At 37.9% G+C, this 20,765-nt stretch overlaps 1 protein-coding gene across 3 annotated transcripts in view; it reads left to right on the forward strand.

Moving 5' to 3' along the window:
- Positions 1 to 20,765, forward strand: part of zfyve26 (zinc finger, FYVE domain containing 26) — a 100,500-nt gene that overhangs the window by 63,969 nt on the left and 15,766 nt on the right. For 2 of the 3 annotated variants that reach the window (XM_060828891.1, XM_060828892.1), the window contains exons 26-37: positions 516 to 765; positions 1,882 to 1,980; positions 3,782 to 3,948; positions 6,969 to 7,105; positions 8,640 to 8,668; positions 8,766 to 8,902; positions 12,606 to 12,826; positions 14,808 to 14,955; positions 16,205 to 16,414; positions 18,217 to 18,435; positions 19,611 to 19,808; positions 19,903 to 20,108. In XM_060828891.1, coding sequence (XP_060684874.1) covers positions 516 to 765; positions 1,882 to 1,980; positions 3,782 to 3,948; positions 6,969 to 7,105; positions 8,640 to 8,668; positions 8,766 to 8,902; positions 12,606 to 12,826; positions 14,808 to 14,955; positions 16,205 to 16,414; positions 18,217 to 18,435; positions 19,611 to 19,808; positions 19,903 to 20,108 — 2,021 coding nt within the window. The remainder of the gene's footprint in view (positions 1 to 515; positions 766 to 1,881; positions 1,981 to 3,781; positions 3,949 to 6,968; positions 7,106 to 8,639; positions 8,669 to 8,765; positions 8,903 to 12,605; positions 12,827 to 14,807; positions 14,956 to 16,204; positions 16,415 to 18,216; positions 18,436 to 19,610; positions 19,809 to 19,902; positions 20,109 to 20,765) is intronic. The other variant, XM_060828893.1, reaches the window with a different exon arrangement.

The following is a 20,765-nucleotide window of genomic DNA, read 5'->3' on the forward strand; positions in this document are numbered from 1 at the left end:
CTACAGTTCTGTTTAACTGAACCCCATGAACTTCAAGTAAGATCCCAAGTGGAGTAGTAATAATTCTACATCACAGTGATGTAAGGTTTGGATGCAGGTAAACTGCTAAGGAAATTGGTCACTTTGATAGCACTTTTGTAAAATTTGTTATAAAATTGCTTTAGAAAGGGATATTCTACCATTGTATCTGTTTCTGTAGACTGTGTTTCATGTTTGTTCATGGAAAAATCTGAGCAATATATGGTTGTTGTACCATAATGGGACGCAAAGCATTAACTTTTGCAGTTATTGCCATACATGTTATGTGACCAGCATAACAACTGTAGTTGCACTCCAAAGTTGTGAACCACTTATGAGCATTTTGATGCCATTGTCTACTGCTTTATGTCAGCTCAGATAAAAATTAAGCTAATGATGCATGTTGAGGTTTTAAAAATGCCAGGTAGTTCTTTGCTTGTCAGTTTTTCTCCATAACAGTCCATTAACACTTTGGCGCTATATATTCCTTTTGGTAGCTTTTACTAACTCTACCAGATTCAGCACGTGATATCTATTCACATCTGTCATCAAACCCATTGCTGATGTTGGAGCAGCTACTAATGAATATGAAAGTGGATTGGGCATCAGTGGCTGTCCACACACTTCATCAACTGCTTATGGGGCAAGAAGCTGGTTTGGCCATTGAAGACATAGATTGCCTTCTTTCTAAATATGCAGCCAAGGCTCTTGAAGTTCCCTTTGCAGTGCGTGAGAAAGCACGATCAGGTAACAAAAATTGATCTGCTTTTATTTCTTTGTGAAGCCGAATTTATTTTTAGAAGTATATATATAAAAGCTGTAACTGTCAGCTTTATATTACATTTACTGTTTACAGAAACCTTGCCAAAGTCTGTTACTGTGTTACTGAATCTATTTTTGACTGGTCCATGTGTCCTCTGATTACATAATTGCCTCTTTTTCTGTCCCATTTCAACTTCACACTGTGCGTTATATTTGGGTTGGAAATTTCCACTTGTTAACTTGAGTTAAGGCATGTTGCTTTCTAGCCTTGGGGCTGAAGAAACAATTAACTTGCTGATATTTTTATTTAAGTATGTCAATTTTAATTGTTTCTTTGGCTTTTTCTTTGTGGCAAGCCCATATCCTAATTGTACGTTTTGGTCTTGATTGAAACTGTGTTTCATTCTTTTTGTAATGAATTTTCTGTAGTTTGTTTCTTTCTAGTTGATTAAGTTAAGATTTATGGAATCTTACTAAATGAAAGCTTTTTATCAGCATTACTGCAGTATAATTTGTCTCTTTATACAATTTGTCGTCAAATTAATAAACATAATAAAAATCAAATGAGAAGTATCTTCCACTGCTTTTGCATTGCAGAACACTGACAGGGTTTTTCCTGAATGCTGTTGCGATTTGCTATGTAATTGGAGTACAGCTGTGATATGTAGGCCTGCTGAATTTCACAGATAAACTAAAGCTCCTAGAATCTGACTTCCTTCATTTGATTGCACAACCTGAAACCGATGGCTTGATTCTGTATGATCGAGTTTGACTATTGGAATGATAGTGGCTGTTCTTATGTGCTCATAGCTTTTCTTGGGTTCCATGTCTCTTCCACCTGTTTTTCCAGGATCAGGTGAAAAGTGATCAGCCTTGGCTATGATTGCCCTGGTGATGTAAAAGCCCACATTGCTCTGCGTCAAAGCTAAACGAGTATACTGTTCCTAGTAACAATATCAAGTGTCCCCCTTTTAACCCTTAGTAATACTATGAAAACTGAAAGAAAAAGCTGTTTGTTTTGTGATTATCAAAACGGAGGATTTTTTTAGGTTGGCCACGTGTGTGAATTTTAAGCTGTTTTTTTAATGCCTTTCTGTCCAGATTCTGTAATCAATCTCCAAGATTTGCTCACGCAGAGTGCAGGACCAGATAATTTTCCAACATCATCAAATCTTGAGAGAACGTCAAGCATATGTTCTGGTAAGGACAATATCAAGCTATAAATAATTACAGTGCAGGCGATAATTCACCCCCATCTATGTTGGCTTTTTGTTAATGTAATTTAAAACACATCTCTCTGCTTCTGTATATCCACAAAACTACATTTTGTACCTTCAAATGCTTAAGCTGCTTTCACTGAAAATATGGATCTGTTTGATTATCCGATAAAATTCCACTAGTGTATGCAGCACAAGTTTGCTTCTACTCTGAAAAGAAAATGAGAATGATTTGATATTTTAATTCACCTAAAAATTAGCAGACAGAATTAGAATTTTTGCATTTATGTAATAATTCTATACATTTCTGCACTCGTCCTCACCATTCCATAGAATCAGGAGATGTAGAGTCAATATGGATAGAGCTGAGAAATTCTAAGGTAGAAAGACCCCAATGGGAGTTATCTACAGGCCCCCAAACAGGAGTCTGGATGTAGGATGTAAGTTGAATAAGGAGTTGAAATTGGCCTGTCGCCAAGGTATTACTACTGTTGTTATGGGGGATTTAAAACATGCAGGTAGACTGGGAGAATCAGGATGGTCCTGGACCCCAGGAAAGGGAGTTTGTGGAGTGCCTCCGAGATGGATTCTTAGAACAGCTGGAGCCTACCAGGGAGAAGGCAATTCTGGATCTGGTGTTGCACAATGAACCAGATTTGATCAGGGACCTTGAAGTAAAGGAGCCATTAGGAGGTAGTGGCCATAATGTGATAAGTTTTACTCTACAATTTAAGAGGGAGAAGGGAGACTCAGAAGTGTCAGTTTGCAGTTGAACAAAGGGAACTATGGAGCTATGAGAGAGGAGCAGTGGTTAGAACTGCTGCCTCACAGTACCAGGTATCTGGGTTCGATTCCAGCCTCAGACGACTGTCAGTGTGGAGTTTGCACATTCTCCCCAAGTCTGCATGGGTTTCCTCCCACAATCCAAAGATGAGCATGTTAGGTGAATTGGCCATGCTCCAACTGGCCGTACTGTTCAGGAATATGTAGTTTGGGTACATTCCTCGGGTTAAATGTAGGGCAATGGGTCAGGGTGGATTAGTCTTCGAGGGTCAATGTGAACTTATCAGGCTGAAGGGCCTGTTCCCACGTTAGGGTTTCTAATTCTAATTCTAAAACATTCTACTTCATACTCCTACCAACATATTATGTTAGATATTTTGGGTAATGTAAATCAGAGCAGACAATATTCAAGTAAATAAGTAATAAATTTGTATTTAATACTGAATCAGGGAGGGAATAATTATGGATTTCTAATGATGGAATTGAAAGTATACATTCATCAAGTTAATATTCGCTATTTGAAAAAACAATCAAGGTGTTGAGCCTATTTCTGAGAATGAAGAAAACAAAGAAATTAAGAAACTATTCAAACTTGGAGTACGTAATATAATTTGAAAAAAACATCATGGTTTATGCTGCCTGAGTATTTGTGTGTTTACATTTACCAGAAAGGAGTAGAACATTGGTATCAATATGAACCATTTTGGCATTCGTCCTAAGATCAGAATGGTACTTGAGAACTGGCATTTAAACATTTGAACTCTGATCTCATGTGTGAAATAATTGTTCAAGAGTGTTAGATTATTACTTTGTTTGAAATGTATGTGCAGACAAATGGTAATTTTGAGACCTGAATTTTCAAAGTTGGTCAGTGCATCCAGTTTTGTGAAGGTAAAACTTAACTTCTACTCTTAAACTACATGACTCACTGCACATAATTTTAAATTGAATGATTCAGTTGATTTTTGTTCAGTGATAAATCTGTGTAATCAATGTTGCAGGTAACTCCTCTCTCCAAGGACCAGTTACCCCTCGAGAAGGATCTCTTCGAACGTCAAAATCAATTAGTGAATTTCTTCCTCCAGAAAACCCACCTGCTAAGAAAGACTGGATCCCCGATGATAAGGCATTGTTTTGCATGGTCTGTGAGAAAGAAAGGTTCACCATGGTAAGGGAAAATATCAGCTAAAGCTGTTTTAAATTTTGAACTTTTTATTTATTATTCTCTTTTGGTGATTTCAGTGAATTTACAGAATAAAATTTTTCACCAGACACTTTGTGCTGTAACTAACCTTTGTCAGTCTCTGGTGGATTTTCACTTTCAAACTTACTGGACAGAATTATGGTAGATATTGAAAAGAAGTGCATCCATGTCCAGAAGATTAGTGATATATTACCATTGATAGTGGAAGTACTATATACCATTCCAAATTGTGGGCTTCTGTGTGCTTACAAGTTGAGAATAGGGTGTGCAGCGAATTACTTGCTCAATCCTTTCCATGTGGCTGGATCTGGGGAAACAGTTATTCTTGTAACTTGAGTGGGGATAAACAACTGATCTCAGAACTTGTTTTCATAAACTATAGTGGAGGCAATTGGAAATTAGATCTGCAGTGCTCTTCTGCCACTGCATCATGATTCTACTTTATTAGTGGCCTTATATTACTGTAATGCCTGTTATCGTTTTTTTAGTTTTAAAGGGAAGACTGGGGCCCACAATTCACTGCCTCAGCAAGTAAAATAACACTGTTCCTGAACTGATATTGTAAACGTCCACAGACTATTTGAAAAGGATAATTGGCCCAGACCCAAGTGTTTGAACTGTATTTCTTTATAAGTCTTATAGTTTTTGCATTAAAAGTGACTCCTTTGTTCACAGTGATCCTGTTTCAAAGGACTCCTCAGAGACAGATAATGCAGCAGTTTAGCAAAACCAGGTGAAAAACACTAAAAATAATCACATTTGGACCAAATTGATCAATAACTGGAGGAATAATAAAATAAAATAGCTTCCAGAGAATGTGTGTGCCTAACTAAGGCTCCACTTCCACAAAGCTGATCAAAACAAGTTCTTTAGAGTTCATGTTTTCGACCTGGATATTCATTCAGTGTATGTTAAGTTCATACAGTTAACAGCCACTATTTGCTGGATAACTATTATTCTCTCAAATTGAAAATGCCAAGCAGCAATATGTATATTGGAAGCAGATTTAAGTTGAAAGAAATGAAGGGAAGAGTTTATAACTGAGTAACAAATTTTAGTCCAGTGTTTTTGAGAGATGGCTGCATAACCTTCCACTAATGTTATTTTGCTATTCAAATGGAATGAATGTCTGATGTGTTTTCATTTTATTTGTATTATTCCTGAGGAATATGTGGGTATATTTTGCACTTTGCATGGAATTTCATTCTGCCCTGTAGGTATGGGATTCCTGCTGCATACCCACGGACCTGTCTGAAAAATTGCAGCAGTTGGTGTGGCCTAAGATGGCTTCCTCCTGTTGCTCATCATTCCCTACATACTGCCGTAATGAGGCTCCTTCAGGACTGCTTTCCACTCACCTGCAACTTTGAGGCCAACTTGAGAAATTTAGGGATTGAAGAATGGGCAAGAGTGCTGGGCACTTTCGGGATGAGAGAACCGCCAGCCAGTCAGATCCCTTGATGCTCTGAAGGAGGGCTTCCTTCTCAATGAGGGGACAGGATTCCCAAATGCAGCCAATCCACTTGCTGAGGGCATTAAAAACCTTCAGGGCTGCCAACATCAACTTAATCTGGCAGCATGGGAAGTCCCTCCATCTGAAAAATCATACCCCTTGAGCTTCTGTCAGTGAAGCTGCATTTGTAGGATAATGTTTGAGTGCCATTGATTCAGTTTGGTTCATTTAGGTAGTGACCTGCCTCCAGGAAATGGATTTTCCTGGGTTGCAAGCCTCAGAGTTTATTTTTTGCCTCCGAATTACAGTTAAAGATTCTGACATCTTGCAGTCAGTGCTTCAATCAGCAATGTTAATCTGGCAAAATGCAAGATGTTTGCAATAAAAAGCTGCACCAGAGTAGGAATTTCATGTTCCTAGATATAAAGTTTCAAATGTCTGTGGGTCTGTTTTATCAGAAAAATATCTTCACTTCCTTGACATCCATAATATTATGGGGTAAAAAGTGAGGTCTGCAGATGCTGGAGATCAGAGCTGAAAATGTGTTGCTGGTTAAAGCACAGCAGGTCAGGCAGCATCCAAGGAACAGGAAATTCGACGTTTCGGGCCAGAGCCCTTCAGAGGCTGATGAAGGGCTCTGGCCCGAAACGTCGAATTTCCTGTTCCTTGGATGCTGCCTGACCTGCTGTGCTTTAACCAGCAACACATTTTCAGCATCCATAATATTATGCTTGCTTACACAACATTAAACCTTAATACGTTCCTGATTGACTAAGCTTTTCATTTCATCTATTTTAATGTTTCTTTTTGAGGCTCAGTGGAATTGATTAAATTCTTGTTAACTGATTTGCGCCTTCTGTTACATTAAAAGTGTAATAGAAATGCAAATTGTGGTTAGGAATAGTCTCTGACCCACCTTCTTGGACTATGCCTCCTTTATTGTTAATGGTTTATCTCAACTTTTGTAAAATACAAATTCCGGACTTTTGATCTCTGTTGTCAGTAAAGGCAGCTTAGCAACCAAAAGGTCCAAAGTTTGCAACTTCTAATCTACGTTGAATTCTGCAGCCTCTGTCAGGCATTATTACTGTGACCTCAAGACCATAAAACCATGAAAGGGAAAGTCAGCCATGGATGACTGTTAATGATTATATGTCAACCACTATTAAAATGTGTATACGAAGGGAAGGATGTGCTACAATGATTCCCTAGTGGTTAGCACTGTTGCCTCACAGCATCAAGGACCCGGGTTCGATTCTAGTCTCAGGCGACTGTCTGTATGGAGTTTGCACGTTCTCCATGTGTCTGCCTGGGATTCCTCCAGGTGCTCCGGTTTTCTCCCACAATCACAAAAGATGTGCAGGTCAGGTGAATTCGCCATGTTAGATTACCCATAGTGTTAAGTGCATCAGTCAGAGGGAAATGGGTTTGGGTGGGTTACTCTTCGAAGGGTCAGTGTGGACTTGTTGGGCTGAAGGGCCTGTTTCCACACTGTAGAGAATCTAATCTAATCTTTCATTTTTTTGGCTAGTTCAATCGACGGCATCACTGCAGGCGTTGTGGGCGAGTTGTTTGCCAGTCCTGTTCTACAAACAAAATGGTTGTTGAAAAGTGCAGAGAGAACCCAGCACGAGTTTGTGACCAATGTTACAGCTATTATCATGGGAAGTAAGTCTTTTCTCAGATGCGGTATGGATTTTGGGTGTGGTGTTAGCAACCTGTCAAACAATTGTACTCTCCTTGCATGAAGTACAAATGTTGTGTTTCCTCTTTATTGATATTCTTACAACTTATCCTGGAACTGCAAATAAAAGGGTCTCTTTTCAACAATACTCAATATGAAAGCTCAGTTAACTGGATGGCTGGTTTACGATGCAGAGTAATGTCAACAGTGTGGGTTCAGTTCTCTCACAGGCTGAGATTACCATGAAGGTATAGCCAACTCAACCTTTCCCTTCACTTGTGGCATCGTGACCCTTGGGTTGTGTTCACCATCCATCATCTCTTTGAATGATAAAGCCACCCTGTGCTCCTCTGGGATGATGGCGACTTTACTCAATATGAGTAACGTTTGGGAGATATTTGTATTTACTTCTGAAGTGCTCTGAGGTCACTTATATTTTGTTCTTTGTGAAAGCTTGGTGAAAATCTGTTCCAGCCTATGTCTGAAAAATTCTATTGGATTGACAGTTTATTTTCCATGGAAGTAAGACCATGGGAATGCATTATTGCACTATCTCTCAGATTAGTAAGAAATGGATTATATATATAAATTAACTTCTGTAATCTTTTTGGTGAAGAATTACTAACAAAAATAAAACTAATATTGCTCATTGTATTCATATTTCTACATCAGATGTTTCTTATTTTTAAACCTGTTACAATGCTTAGCTTTAGTGTTCCTGTTTATGGTTGTTTAAAGATTTCAAAGTTAGGAGTGCCTGCTGCAATTAATGACTATCTTAGGTTAATGGTTCTCTAATGATTTTGGTCGAAGGACTCATTTTCAAATGGATTAATAAGTATTGATACGCACCCACACCCCCCAGTCTAAATACAAGTTTCTTACAGATTTACTTTTCGGAATATAAGGCTAATCAATGGATCAGTAGAGGGACTGGAATGGAGTTTTTCCAGGCCTGCCTAATGTATGGTGAGCAGAAATGAGATTGGTGATCTGAACACATTCATCGTCTTGTCAGCCAAGAAGTAATCTTGTTGGTTCAGCAATGACCCTGTAAAAGTATTTAGCGCATTATACCCCCTTTCTCTTCCTGGAGTGGGTCAAGCTCAGTGACTGTTATTGGTGACACTAATGTCATTTCTGGTATAACTAAAGAGCAAATCCACCTTTAAGGATGGTGGTCGCTATTCCTCTTGGAACAGTTGTTTGTTAACCCCCAGTAGAAATTAGTACATGCATACTTCCTCCAGAAACTGTGGTTGGATTTTTTTAAATGTATAGATGCTTTTAGTATTCACTTTTTTTAAAAATGTGCACATTTTTCATGCTGCTCTTCTGTGAATTTAATCTATTCACAAAGTGGATGAGTAATTGGTCTATAAATTGCAGTGTACCATCTTAACTGCTTTGTTTAGAGAATAGTCTTGTCATTTGTCAGTTCTGTTTACAATACCATATGTGTGTATCTTCTATTAATTAGTTTATATTTTGTTCACTATTTATTTTTATTTCCTATAGTGAAAATGTACAACTAGATCCAGGTGAAGGTGAGTAACTGGAACTTGATGATAGTTTGAGAAAAATTCTTCTTTGTTTTTCCCTGTTTTAATAACTTACATGTACAATTCCATTTCTGTGAAATAGATCCCATAAATTGTGGTGATAGTGATTTGGATCTTGCTGTAGCACTACAGATGCCGCGACAGTCAGAAGTACATTGGAACCTGACTCTGAATGAAGAAGACAATGAAAATGAGCGTAGTGAGTTTTTCTATGAGCAGGTGAGAGATATAAAATGATTGACTTGGTTTTGGAATCTCACCTGATAATGATATTGTACAAATCACATCCCAGACTGAAAGCTGGCATGCTAAAGATCATTTTTATTTTTTTCTTCTTATTTTGGTTTTAATGAGGTAGTCTGTCACTGAAATGCACAGTATTGAAGATTGGATTTTAACAGTAAAATGGAAGTTTATTAAGCAAAAGGAATAACCATGAATTAGGATAAATCAAAATATTTAAATATCACATGAACTTAGAGTCTGAAACTCTCAGTAATCTCATGAATCCCAGAAACGTTTCTTTAAAGATCCAAAAGTACCCCTGAAAAACTCAGCCCAGAGGGAGAATATCTCCTTGCCTATCATCTTTCTTGGTTAAATTTAACTGGAACTTCCCAGTCTGAAAAATTTGGAAACGCCTTCCTGTAACACCTGAATTTTAACATCTTCAAAAACCTCTCCAAGGTTTTACCCAAATGCTAACGGTCTGGAACAATCCTTAAACTACTTACTTTAAGGTAATCTGTTTTTATTATCTTCTCCATCAATCATATCAATCTTCACCTAAGACTGCTGTAGAAATGCCGTAGACTGAAACTAAAACTTTGCTTTAAGCTATGAATGTTACCGCTCTGCTTAAAGAACAAGAAGTCTGGAAGCTTCTAACCGAAACCTGTTTATCCTGTTCGGTCAAAACACACTGTCAATGTAAGCAAAAACCCTTTAGTCCTTTGGACACTATCCCACTTAAATCAATTTAAAAGAAATTGCTATGTCTACAGACATACTTACAAAAAGTCATTAAACTCAGGGAGACTCGGGGGGGAAAAAGAAACACATGCTGCTGATTCAAAAATCCAAACTGTAAGGATAAATGATGTTAAAATATATATAAATCTCACAACCTACTTCTCATAACTTCCTTGTACTTTGTTGCAGGGGTACATGATTGTTACAAAATCTGTTTTAGAGTATAGGAAGGGTTTAGAGGGATATGGGCCAAATGCTGGTAAATGGAACTAGATGAATTTAGTATATCTGGTTGGCATGTTGGTGAGTTGGACCAAAGGGTCTGTTTCCATGCTGTACGTCTCTATGACTGTATGACTCTAATGAAGACCTGAAATGCATTTTGCAACCATTAAAAATATACATTGCTTCAAAAGACACCAAAAAGGGAAAGACAGCTTGAATTTATTTAGTGCCTTTATTAGGATATCACAGCACTAGGGAGGCAATGGCTCACTGGTATTATCACTGGACTGTTAATCCTAAGACCCAGAAACGTTCTGGGGACCTGGGTTTGAATCCTACCATGGCAGATGGTGGAGTTTGAGTTCAATACATATCTGGAATTAAGAATCTAGTGATTACCATCAATCCCTTGCCAATCGTCAGAAAATCTCATCTGGGTGACTAATGCCCTTCAGGGAAGGAAACTGCCATCCTTACCTGGTTTGGCCTACATGTGATTCCAGACCCACAGCAATGTGGTTGAGTTTTAACTGCCTTCTGAGTAATTCTGGGTGGGCAATAAATGCTGGCCTAGCCAGCTATGCCCTCATCCTGTGAATGAATAAAGAAGAAATATTCCACAGCCTGTATGACAATAGTTTAACTCTGGCACCAAATGTAACTCTCAGTAAATGCTGTTTGTTTTATTCAACCGAATTAAGATGCACAATGTCATTGCGAGTAGATAGATGGATTTAAAAAGAGCAATATTGCTGTATTTTCCCAGGTGTAACCTGTTATCAATCCTAAAACACTGCAAATTCTTCAAAACAAAACTAGTGGTCTCTATCAACTGTCTTGCTTTAATGTTGCCACTGCTGATTAATTATGGCATGGCAGTGTTACTGTGAATATAACCCCAGAAAGGAAATAATTGCTTGGAAATGACTTCTCTGTCATTTTATTCTATTGTTTTGCTTCCTATCTCAAAATGTTCTTGTTTGTGTTTCACAATATGGCAGCAAAGGACATTTAATGGACATGCATCACTTATTTAATAGTTTCAGCAAAATATTAACTTAAGGTTACGTCCCCTCGAGCCTGACATGCTGTAGTTTACTCCATTATTTATAGTTAGAATGAATCTGTATGTAATAAAGAAATTAAATACTTTGAGATGTTATCAACTAGCATCCTAGAGTTGTCAACAATGTGGTTCCACGAAGAACAGTGGAATGTATGACTAACGTGTTGATTGAAGGATAAGTAGTCTGTGGACACTGGGAGAATTCACTGCTCCTTTCTCAAATGGCATTTTTAGATCATTAGTACTCACTTAGTCCATGTCATCAGGACCTCAGTTTAGTGGGTCATCTGAAAAAACAGATATTCCTAATAATGTAGCATTCATTCCTCTTTGCTGTGTAAATGTTAGCTTACATCCACAAACATCTGACTTGAGCCATTAGATATAGGACCAGAAGTAGACTCTTCAGTTCGTTGAGCCTGCTCTGTCATTCAGTGAGGTCATGGCCGATCCGATCATCCTCAACTACACTTTCCTCGCTTTTCCCATAACTCTTGATTCCTTTATTTATTGAAAATCTGTCTCCCTCAATGACCCAACCTTCTCAGTCCTCTTTGAGGGAGGAAATTTCTCCTTATTTTTGTGTTATTTTGGCATTCACTTATTCTGAGATTATGCCGTTGAGTCTTGGACTCTCCCAGAAGGGGAGAAACCTTTCCACATCTTCCCTATCAAGCTAAGAATCTTGCATGATTCAACAGGGTCACCTTTCATTCTTCTAAACTAAAAGGTGAAAATGTGTTGCTGGTTAAAGCAGAGCAGGTTAGGCAGCATCTCAGGAATAGGGAATTTGACGTTTCGAGCATAAGCCCTTCATCAGGAATGAGAGAGAGTAGCCAAGCAGGCTAAGCTCCCTACCTTTTATCTTAGCCTGCTTGGCTACTCTCTCTCATTCCTGATGAAGGGCTTATGCTCGAAACGTCGAATTCCCTATTCCTGAGATGCTGCCTAACCTGCTGTGCTTTAACCAGCAACACATTTTCAGCTGTGATCTCCAGCATCTGCAGACCTCATTTTTTACTCTAAACTAAAAGGCCCAGTTAGCGCCTTCTCAAAGGAAAATCCCTCCATAACCAGGATCAGCCTAATGAACCTTCTCTGGAATGCCTTACCATTGAGCTAGCTGGTTCCTAAAAACATTGGACACAATTTGATGAAATTCTTAAATGAACCTCTTCTGAGAAATTAAATTTAATCATTTGTAAATTTCTATACATAATTATGTCAGTGTTTCCAAATCACTTGCTGGAGAAAGGCACTATTTTGAGCAGGACTAAATTACATATGACGTAGACCAGGGTTCAACCTGAAGCGTGTTCAGTTGGCATACCAGGCAACACACTACATGCATTCTGAAAGTACATGCACTTGGGGGACATGATTGTCTTAAAGTTTCCACTCCTGGTTAGCATTTGTAATCTCACTATGGAAGCCTGAGAGTTCCTTTTGCATTTATTTACATTGTTATAAATTGTATTTTCAGGTATTTCTACATAGCAAAGGGGAAGGGAAGTGAAAGGCATGCCATTTTGAAAGCCACAATTCACCTCCTTGAAGCTTGGTTTGGAAGTTTTGCAAAAAAAAAATGCTTAGGAGGAAGAAAGCTATATAAATGAGTGCAGTAAATGAAAATGTTAAAGGTGTTGTAATGTTTCACAGGCTCCAAGTGCTTCCTTGTGTATTGCCATCCTGAACCTGCACAGTAATAGTATGGAGTGTGGCCATCAGTTGATAGATCACTGCAGCAGACTGTCTCGCGCATTGACAAATCCAGAAGTGGATGCTTGCCTTTTAATAGATATCATAAAGCAACTTCTTTTCAGTGCTAAAATGATGTTTGTGAAAGCAGGCAGGAGCCAAGATCTGGCGCTTTGCGACAGGTGAGTAGCATTGACATTATGTTTCAAGATATGCTCTTGAGTAATAAAAGCGTGCCTTATTGATAGTTGATGCAGTGAAGCTGCAGCATGCTGTGACTTAAACACATTTGTTCATGCATCCACTTAACAGTTGCATGGTAATAGAGAACTTGACTACTGCTGGATGACTAGATACGCTGTTAAAAGTTTTTCATCATGCACTCATCAGGAAAAACACAACCATAACAAATTTCACATCATCTCTGCAATTTAAACTGCAGAAGAAAGGGATGCTGATTGGTAGGTAATTCTATCTGGTTGAGGCTTTGTAATGGACAAAACAAAGGAGAGCTATAGGCTGTCCAAGAGCCAGAAAATTACAAGTATTGGGATTATTTGCAATTTGGCATTCTTGCTCGTTTCCTAACGGGTAAAAAACCGAAATGTCACAATTTTCAGCAACATTCACTTTTAGGTTTATTTTACATATGAGGATATGAAGGTGCCCTCCCTTTCCCATGTGGCTCACTGAGTTAATTATGAGACATTGGATCATTTTTAACAGGAAACTCCACAACTGGATTTGTCCTCAACAAACAAAGTATTGGGAGTAATGAAAGCAGAAAATACAGGAAACATTCAGAGTGATGACCTGTCATCAGATCCTCAACCTGAAACATTTCCTGTTTCACTATGGGTGCTGCCTCACCTGCTGAGTGTTTTCAGATTTCCTGCGCTTAAGTATTTTGCTTGCATGTATTATTTGGCCACTCCCAGAAAAGTAAGACACAAAAATTGATATGTTTTCCTCTTGATAGTTGTAGAATAGCCATATATTGCAATATTGTAGGATCTCTGCTGCTGTCTGCTACATTCTTAATCCATATCGTTGCAGGCATCAAGGGAATAAGGTAAGGAGGTTGGTAGTGAAAATCTTGTGTAATGGTGGTATTGAATCCTGCAACAAGCAAGCATCATAATGATTAGGTTTGTGCCCAGTTCTTGTCTCCTGTACTGTACTGTGCAAATGCAAATCTAACTTTTAGCATTTTGAGAATATGGAGCACAGTACATTTTTCAATCCTTATGCATTTGCTCCTTATCAACCCATGATATGCTCAGTGTTTCTAGATCAAATAGGAATTGGTTGAGTAATCAGAAACTCTGCTGACAGTAAATGTTTCTTGTTTATGTCCAAAACCAGTGGTGGTTGTTCTGGAAATGTTTCTAAATCCAGCTTCAGCAGCATTAGTTTTCTTGAATGTACTATGAACAAAACTTTTATTCTTGATATGGTTGAGAGTTGCAACTCAGTTTTGTTTTAGCTTGACAGTCTTGTCTCACTTGGAAAAACAGCAAATAACCTTTATGGAAGCATTACTTAGCCACAGGTAAAAATCACATTCAGTTTTGCATGAAGTCTAAGTTGCATGCTGCTTACGTTTTTGCCAACAAAAGATAAATATTCACTTCAGTGATAACTGAAAAAAATACAGCTGAAAGAAAAAGCTAGCGTTTGGATAATCCTTAAGCATTCTGTGATCTCTGAGTTCCATGAACAGTGAATAATGTTTGAAGTATAGTTGCTATTGTTTCTTGATGTAATCATTGTGACTCAATTTCACAACTAGTTCATTGCTCTTGCAGCATTTTGGACAACCCTGGGACTTGTGACAATATTTTTATTTCAGCAACATTTTGCAATGATGTTAATACAGGCATATTGTGAACCCCGATATACATTGATCTTTTATTGTTGTACTGCCTGACATAATCAGCTTGGAGAGTTGCAGGCAACAAGTCTCACTTATGTCCAACATAGGGTCCCTGAAGAACTTGTCTGAGTTCTGGTCTCTTTGCAAATGTGTTTAAAATCTCTATAACATCTCTTTCTATGAGCCTGTCTCCTGAAAGAAATAGAAATTAAACAAGATGTTCAATAAATTAATTTTTCTAGAAATATCTTTGAGATTAATTGTTTGCTTTCTATCACTTCATACAGCTATATCAGTAAAGTGGATGTAGTGAAGATTTTAGTTGCTGCTAACTACCAGGATGTGCCTTCTCTTGAACAAATCCTTAAGCCTGCAGCCATCACAAGACTGAGAAATAAACTTTTGGAAACTGAATACTATGCACTGGCTGTTGAGGTTTGTAAAGGTGTTTTTTTTTTAAATGAAAAACTAGTTTTTAGAAATACTTTTAGTATCTGACAAACACAATTGTGAAGATTTCCAAGTACTTTATTGCAAAGTTTTCTCCCTGTTACAAGGTTCTTGGAGTGATATTCAAAACTCCACATTTAGTTATGGTGGACACTGATCTATATTTCAACTGTACCTTTGTTACGTCCATACTCAACATTTCTAATCACTCCTGGATGGTCTTTACATTCTAACCTCCTTAAACTTGAGGTCATTTAACCTCTGTGCCCTGGTCTTACTCAGACCAAAACTGTTCCTTATCATCCCCATAACGCATTTATGTGCATTAACTTCCAGTCCAGAAGTGCCTCAGTTTTAAAATTCTTGACCTTCTTTTGAAATCCCTCACCTCTATATATCTAATATTTTTCAGCCCCACAGTCTTTCAAGATAACTGTGCTCATCTAACCCTTGCTTCTTGACTATCCTCAATTTTAGTTGTTCTATTAAGGATGGCTATGTCCTCAGCTACCTAGGCTCTAACCTTTGGAAGTCTCTCTTTAAACTCCTCAAAATGTCTTTCTCTCAGTCTTTCTTTAATACTCTCATTAAAGACTATATCTGACCAACCATTTGGTTGTTTTGCTCTAATGTTGCCTATTGTGTTAAATGTGGATTTGTAATGTTATTGTGGAAAAAGTGGGTCATTTTGTTATATTAAAGGTGAAATATGAATATAAATTACAGGCAAGCATCGGGATATTTTACACACACCAAATTTTCAAAAAATGGCAGTGAGACAAATGACTAATATAATCTCGTGGGTATTGGCTGGAGAGCTCTTAAACCAATATTGGCACTCATAATCTTCTTCCAAGCATCCCATTGGGTATGTTCATCTGAGCAGTTTGAGAGCAGCTTTGCTCTCGTATGCAGAATACTGTACCTCTGACAACTGCACTTCCTCAGTAATGTACTAAAATGTCAAATGATCTTCTGCATCATGACAGTTCTGTAATTCATTTTAGATTGTGTCATTAATTCCAGTTCTAAGGCTTGAGTCCACAATATTCTGACTGTAAGCTAAGCATCTTGAAAAGTGGACCAACCTCTTGATAGTAGAGGTGCAATTTTTGGAAAGTGTCAATTCAGCTTCTGAACTAACCTTTTTACTCGGTCCAGAGTACTGATAATTCCCATTGTTCAACTTTTATTGGACATTTCTATTGTAATGCTAACTTATTTCAATTTTTAGGTCTCTACTAAGGGTCTTCTGGACCCGAGTGGAGTCTGGCATGCTTGGGGGTTAGCCTGCCTCAAAGTGGGAAACCTGTCTGCATCTCGGGAGAAATTCAGTCGCTGCTTAAAGCCACCATTTGACCGAAATCAACTATCTCTTGGTCCTCCACTTTTGCAAGAAATAGTGCAGCACCTGGAAACGTCTGTCAAACCAGTCTCGCCAGTGGTAATGAGCTTTAATCTTTCATTAATTTCTGAAAATGTTAAATTTGGTAATGCTCAAGTTAAGTTATTGTGACGATTGATTTTTCTTTGACATTATCTTCTGAGACTTACGGGTGTTGCATGTCAGTTGTTTATCTTTATAAAATGGTTTCTGTTCCAATCTTGAGTATAAATAGCATTATCTGAAGTGGCAGTATGTCATCAAAGTGCATTTCTGTAATGCAAAATTTGAATGAGACTAACTAGGGCCATCAGTAGACTTTGGACTTAATTCAGGAGGATTCTTTTGTCAGGATTCTTCACAGCATATTTACTTTCATTAATTAATTTAAAGCAGGCTGAAAAATGAAAATGGAGCATAGAGGCACAAAGTAGAAATAAGCATTTTAAAAGCTGAAACTTGCTGGTACACATCAGAACAAGATTTTGTTTCTGGTGTTGTGTTCTGAAATAAATTTTCCTTTTACACGTTAAACTGTTAATCAAAAATGCTTTTTCTCTGATTAACTTTTTTTTGTAATTTGCGTATTGGCTAAAAGTGATGTTGAAGAGAAGCAACATTGTGCTTAGTTGCGGAATTTTTAAAATTCAAGGTACCTGAGCAGCTTTTCTGCAAAAGTTTGAATAAGAAACAGTTTGGAACGATTCAGCTAACTTGCCATGCCTAGCAAGAATTGAATACGGTAAAGGTACTTGGGAGAGGATTTCTTTCCCCTAAACCTTTGCACAAGTGGTGGTGAATCGCTGGAATGCGTTGCCACAGGAAGTGGGGGAAGCAGGTAAAATAGCAGCATTCAAGAAGCACCTGGACGAATACATGAATAGGAAAGGAATAGAGGGATCTGGATCCCATAAGTGAAGGTAGTTTTAATATGGGAGGGCAAAATATGTTGTCGCAGGCTTGTAGGGCTGAAGGACCTGATCCTGTGTTGTATTGTTCTTTGTTCTTATGTGCTAGCCTTCAGGCAGCAATTGCCAACCATAAGCACATGTTTCTTATGTCTTCAATAGAGAGAAAATCTCAGTAAATAAGGAAACTATTTGAAGAAGTGGAAATGGGCAATTTAGACATGACAATTGTAGATATCTACTGTCATCTGTGTTGCTGGCAAAGTAAACATAATGGGAATAAGCGTTCTCTTGGGTTTGAGATGGGGTTCAGATTTTGAACCCGTTTTGAGAACTGAATGTAAAAGGTTAATGCTGCTGTTCCTTCACTTGCATAACTGTTAAACCTTCCACGGCTGGTGCAATTGGTTGGCTTTTCTAGCTGAATTCTTTTACCAGGAATTTAAAAATAATCTCACTATATTGAAGCTCAGGAACCTAATGCAGTTTTGTCAATACCAGTGAAAAAGTTTTATAATAAAAAGGTGCACTATTAGTAAGAGTGACTAATAGCTGAAAATGACTACAAAACAGAGCCAATTTACTTAATGTGCTCTAGTGAGTTATTTAGTGACTGAAGTATTTTTAAAAATTATTACTATTAAAAGGTTTTCTTTTAAGAACAGTTTAATCTTTAGGTGTTGCTCTTGTTACAAATGGACACAATCATCTAAAACATGCCATATTCATTAAATAAATCCGAATCTATGGACAGTTACACACTGTTTCTTGCTTAACATTTTAATGCAACCTTATAGGGTTTGAGGAAACTTGATTTGTGAAGAATGTAATCTGAGCTTAAAATTTCTGATCTTTCACCCTAGATTGGGCAATTACTTTGGACAAATTGTGTAGAAGTGGAACTCTACTAAGTAGCAGTGATGGTGATGTTTGTTTCTATTTGTGATTAAACAGCAGGATGATGACATTCTTGCCTCACTGAGAGAATTGGAGACGGTTCTGAAGGGTGACAGTACGGGTTTTGAAGTCACAGGAGATGGAAAGATCAAACAAAAGGTCTTTTACCAAGAGTGCTTGTACTACTTGCAAACATATGGCACTAATTTGGCCATTATTAGTTTTTATATGAGACACAACTGCATGAGAGAAGCTTTGCAGCACCTGCTAGATAAGGTAAGACATTGATATTGCTAAAATTAGATATGCTTTCCTAAACAACAGTGCATGCATGCCATATAAAATTACTTTGATTAGTAATGTGCAATGATGATATACTCTGGACACAGATGATGTGGATTCAGCTGTTTGATTTCCCGATTAAGGCCAAAGACCGCTTGATTTCCTGACTGAGGAATATGAGAAGACACATCAGGAGGAGATTTAACGTTGTTATTTAGCATCATGTTATTTAGCATTCTACAGATAACTCTTCCTTACATCAATTCTTTGGTGTAATCTGGCCAAACAGCTTCCAAATTTGTTTTCCTGAATCTCAACATTACAGTGTTTGTTGGGTAATTTTGAATTAGTGGTTATAAATAGAAGGAAGGTAGATACATATTCAGAGAGCAATTAAGGTTGATTTGGAATCACTTGTAGACCAAACAAGGTAAATATGGCAAATTTTCTTCCCAAAAGGATATTAGTAAACGAGCAGTTTTTAACACCTTACAGAAAACCCATAAGTGGATCTTGAGGAAATCAGGAGCCATATTTGACTTCGAGGACTGTAAAGTTGAACAATATGTCTTGTTTTTCTGGTGACCGACCTATTGATGTGACCACTCAACACACTCCCTGCAATATGTGGATAGGATTATCTGAAGTAAAATGGGACAAGGCTTGTGTGGAGCATGGTATTGGCTATTTGGACCAAATGACTTGCTCCTGTGGTCTCGATCAGTGAAAACCTGTTTTTCCCTACTTTATAGGTAGAAAGTTGGAAATCTGAATTAAAAAGAATATTCTGCAACAAAACAGCAGGTCACTAATAATCTGAAAGAGGTGACTGGGTTGGGGAGGGGCGAGTTTCAAGTTCATTTGATTTGAACTGTCTTAGATACATCGCAGTTTTGTGTTTTGCACCCAAAATTCACTGTTTTTAACTTAGCTCTGATCAAGCACAGACTTATGTTTTGGATCAAAGCAAAACACTGTGGATGCTGGAGATCAAAAATAAGAATATAAAGTGCTGGATAAACTCAGCAGATATGGCAGCATTTTTGGAGGAAGAAACAATTACTGTTTAAAGTTCAGTAGAACTTCATTGAAACATAGACCTGCTGAGTTTCTCCAGTTGCTGTTTCCATTTCTTACATTTTGGTTGGTGCGTGCTTCTTACTTTTCAGGCTTGCCCTGAAGAGGTGTTCATGCAAGGGATTTTCAAACCAAGTTACGAAAGTGGCAGACTGCATGCTTTGGAAAACTTAATGGAACACATGGATCCAAGCCTGGAAAAATGGAGTTGCTATTTGATTGCATCTTGCAAACATTTACAAATGAGGGGTTTTTTCAACATTCTGTATGATCTGCAGCAATTTATGAAGGTAATTGTAATTTTTGACTTGTGTGATGGGTCCTTTTTATAAATGGGTTTTAATGGGAAATGGAGCAATGTCTTGTGTGATGTGTTCATTTCAGGACCATATGCGAGCAGCCATGACGTGCATCAGGTTTTTCAGCCACAAAGCAGACTCCTATAGGGAACTCGGAGCCAATCAAGGTTGGCTGACCGAAGCCAAAGGTCATCTGAAAACATACTTGCAGGAAGTGTCCCAACGCAGTTCGTCGAGAAAGAAAATTACCAGTTCTTTTCGCAAGCAAATGTCAGCGGCAGATGTGTCAAGGTAGATTTTTTTTAAGGAAAATTTCTTCTTGCGATTTTTGTGTAATAGTGAGGCAGTATTTATTGCCCATCCTTAATTGTCCTGGAGAAGGTGAGGTAAGTCACATTTTGGAAGCTGCAATCTAACCTTTCTGTGTAACAGTTTGGTAAAACTGAATGGCTTGCTGACCCATTTCAGAGAACGGTTCAGAGTTGACCACATGGCTCTAAGTCTGGAAACACATACAGACCAGCCTAGGTAAGGTTCTTCTGTAAAGAACATTAATGAGCCAGGTGTTTTTTTTTACAACACACAGTAGTAGTTTCTTGGTCACCATTACTGAGGCTAGCTTTCTGTTACTAATGAATTCAATTTAATGAATTTACTAATGAATTCACTTTAAATTCCAGCATCTCTTGTGTTGGAACTTTACCACCTGATAGTCTGGATTGCTTGTCCAGTAACATGGACCACAGTGTCACTGTCATCTTCAAATGAAAAACAATCCATAGGATTAATAATTTGATATTAGAAATTTGAAGATGCACATTGAAACTCCCACATAATTAGTTTCTCACTGTTTTATGTACACGCACATACCTACCCATTCTTCTCTCTCTCTCTCTCTCTCTCTCTCTCTCTCTCTCGTTCCCCTCCTACTCTGAGACCTACCCACTC

This window comes from Hemiscyllium ocellatum, chromosome 8 (genome assembly GCF_020745735.1).
Source record: "Hemiscyllium ocellatum isolate sHemOce1 chromosome 8, sHemOce1.pat.X.cur, whole genome shotgun sequence".
In the NCBI taxonomy this organism is placed as follows: domain Eukaryota; kingdom Metazoa; phylum Chordata; class Chondrichthyes; order Orectolobiformes; family Hemiscylliidae; genus Hemiscyllium; species Hemiscyllium ocellatum.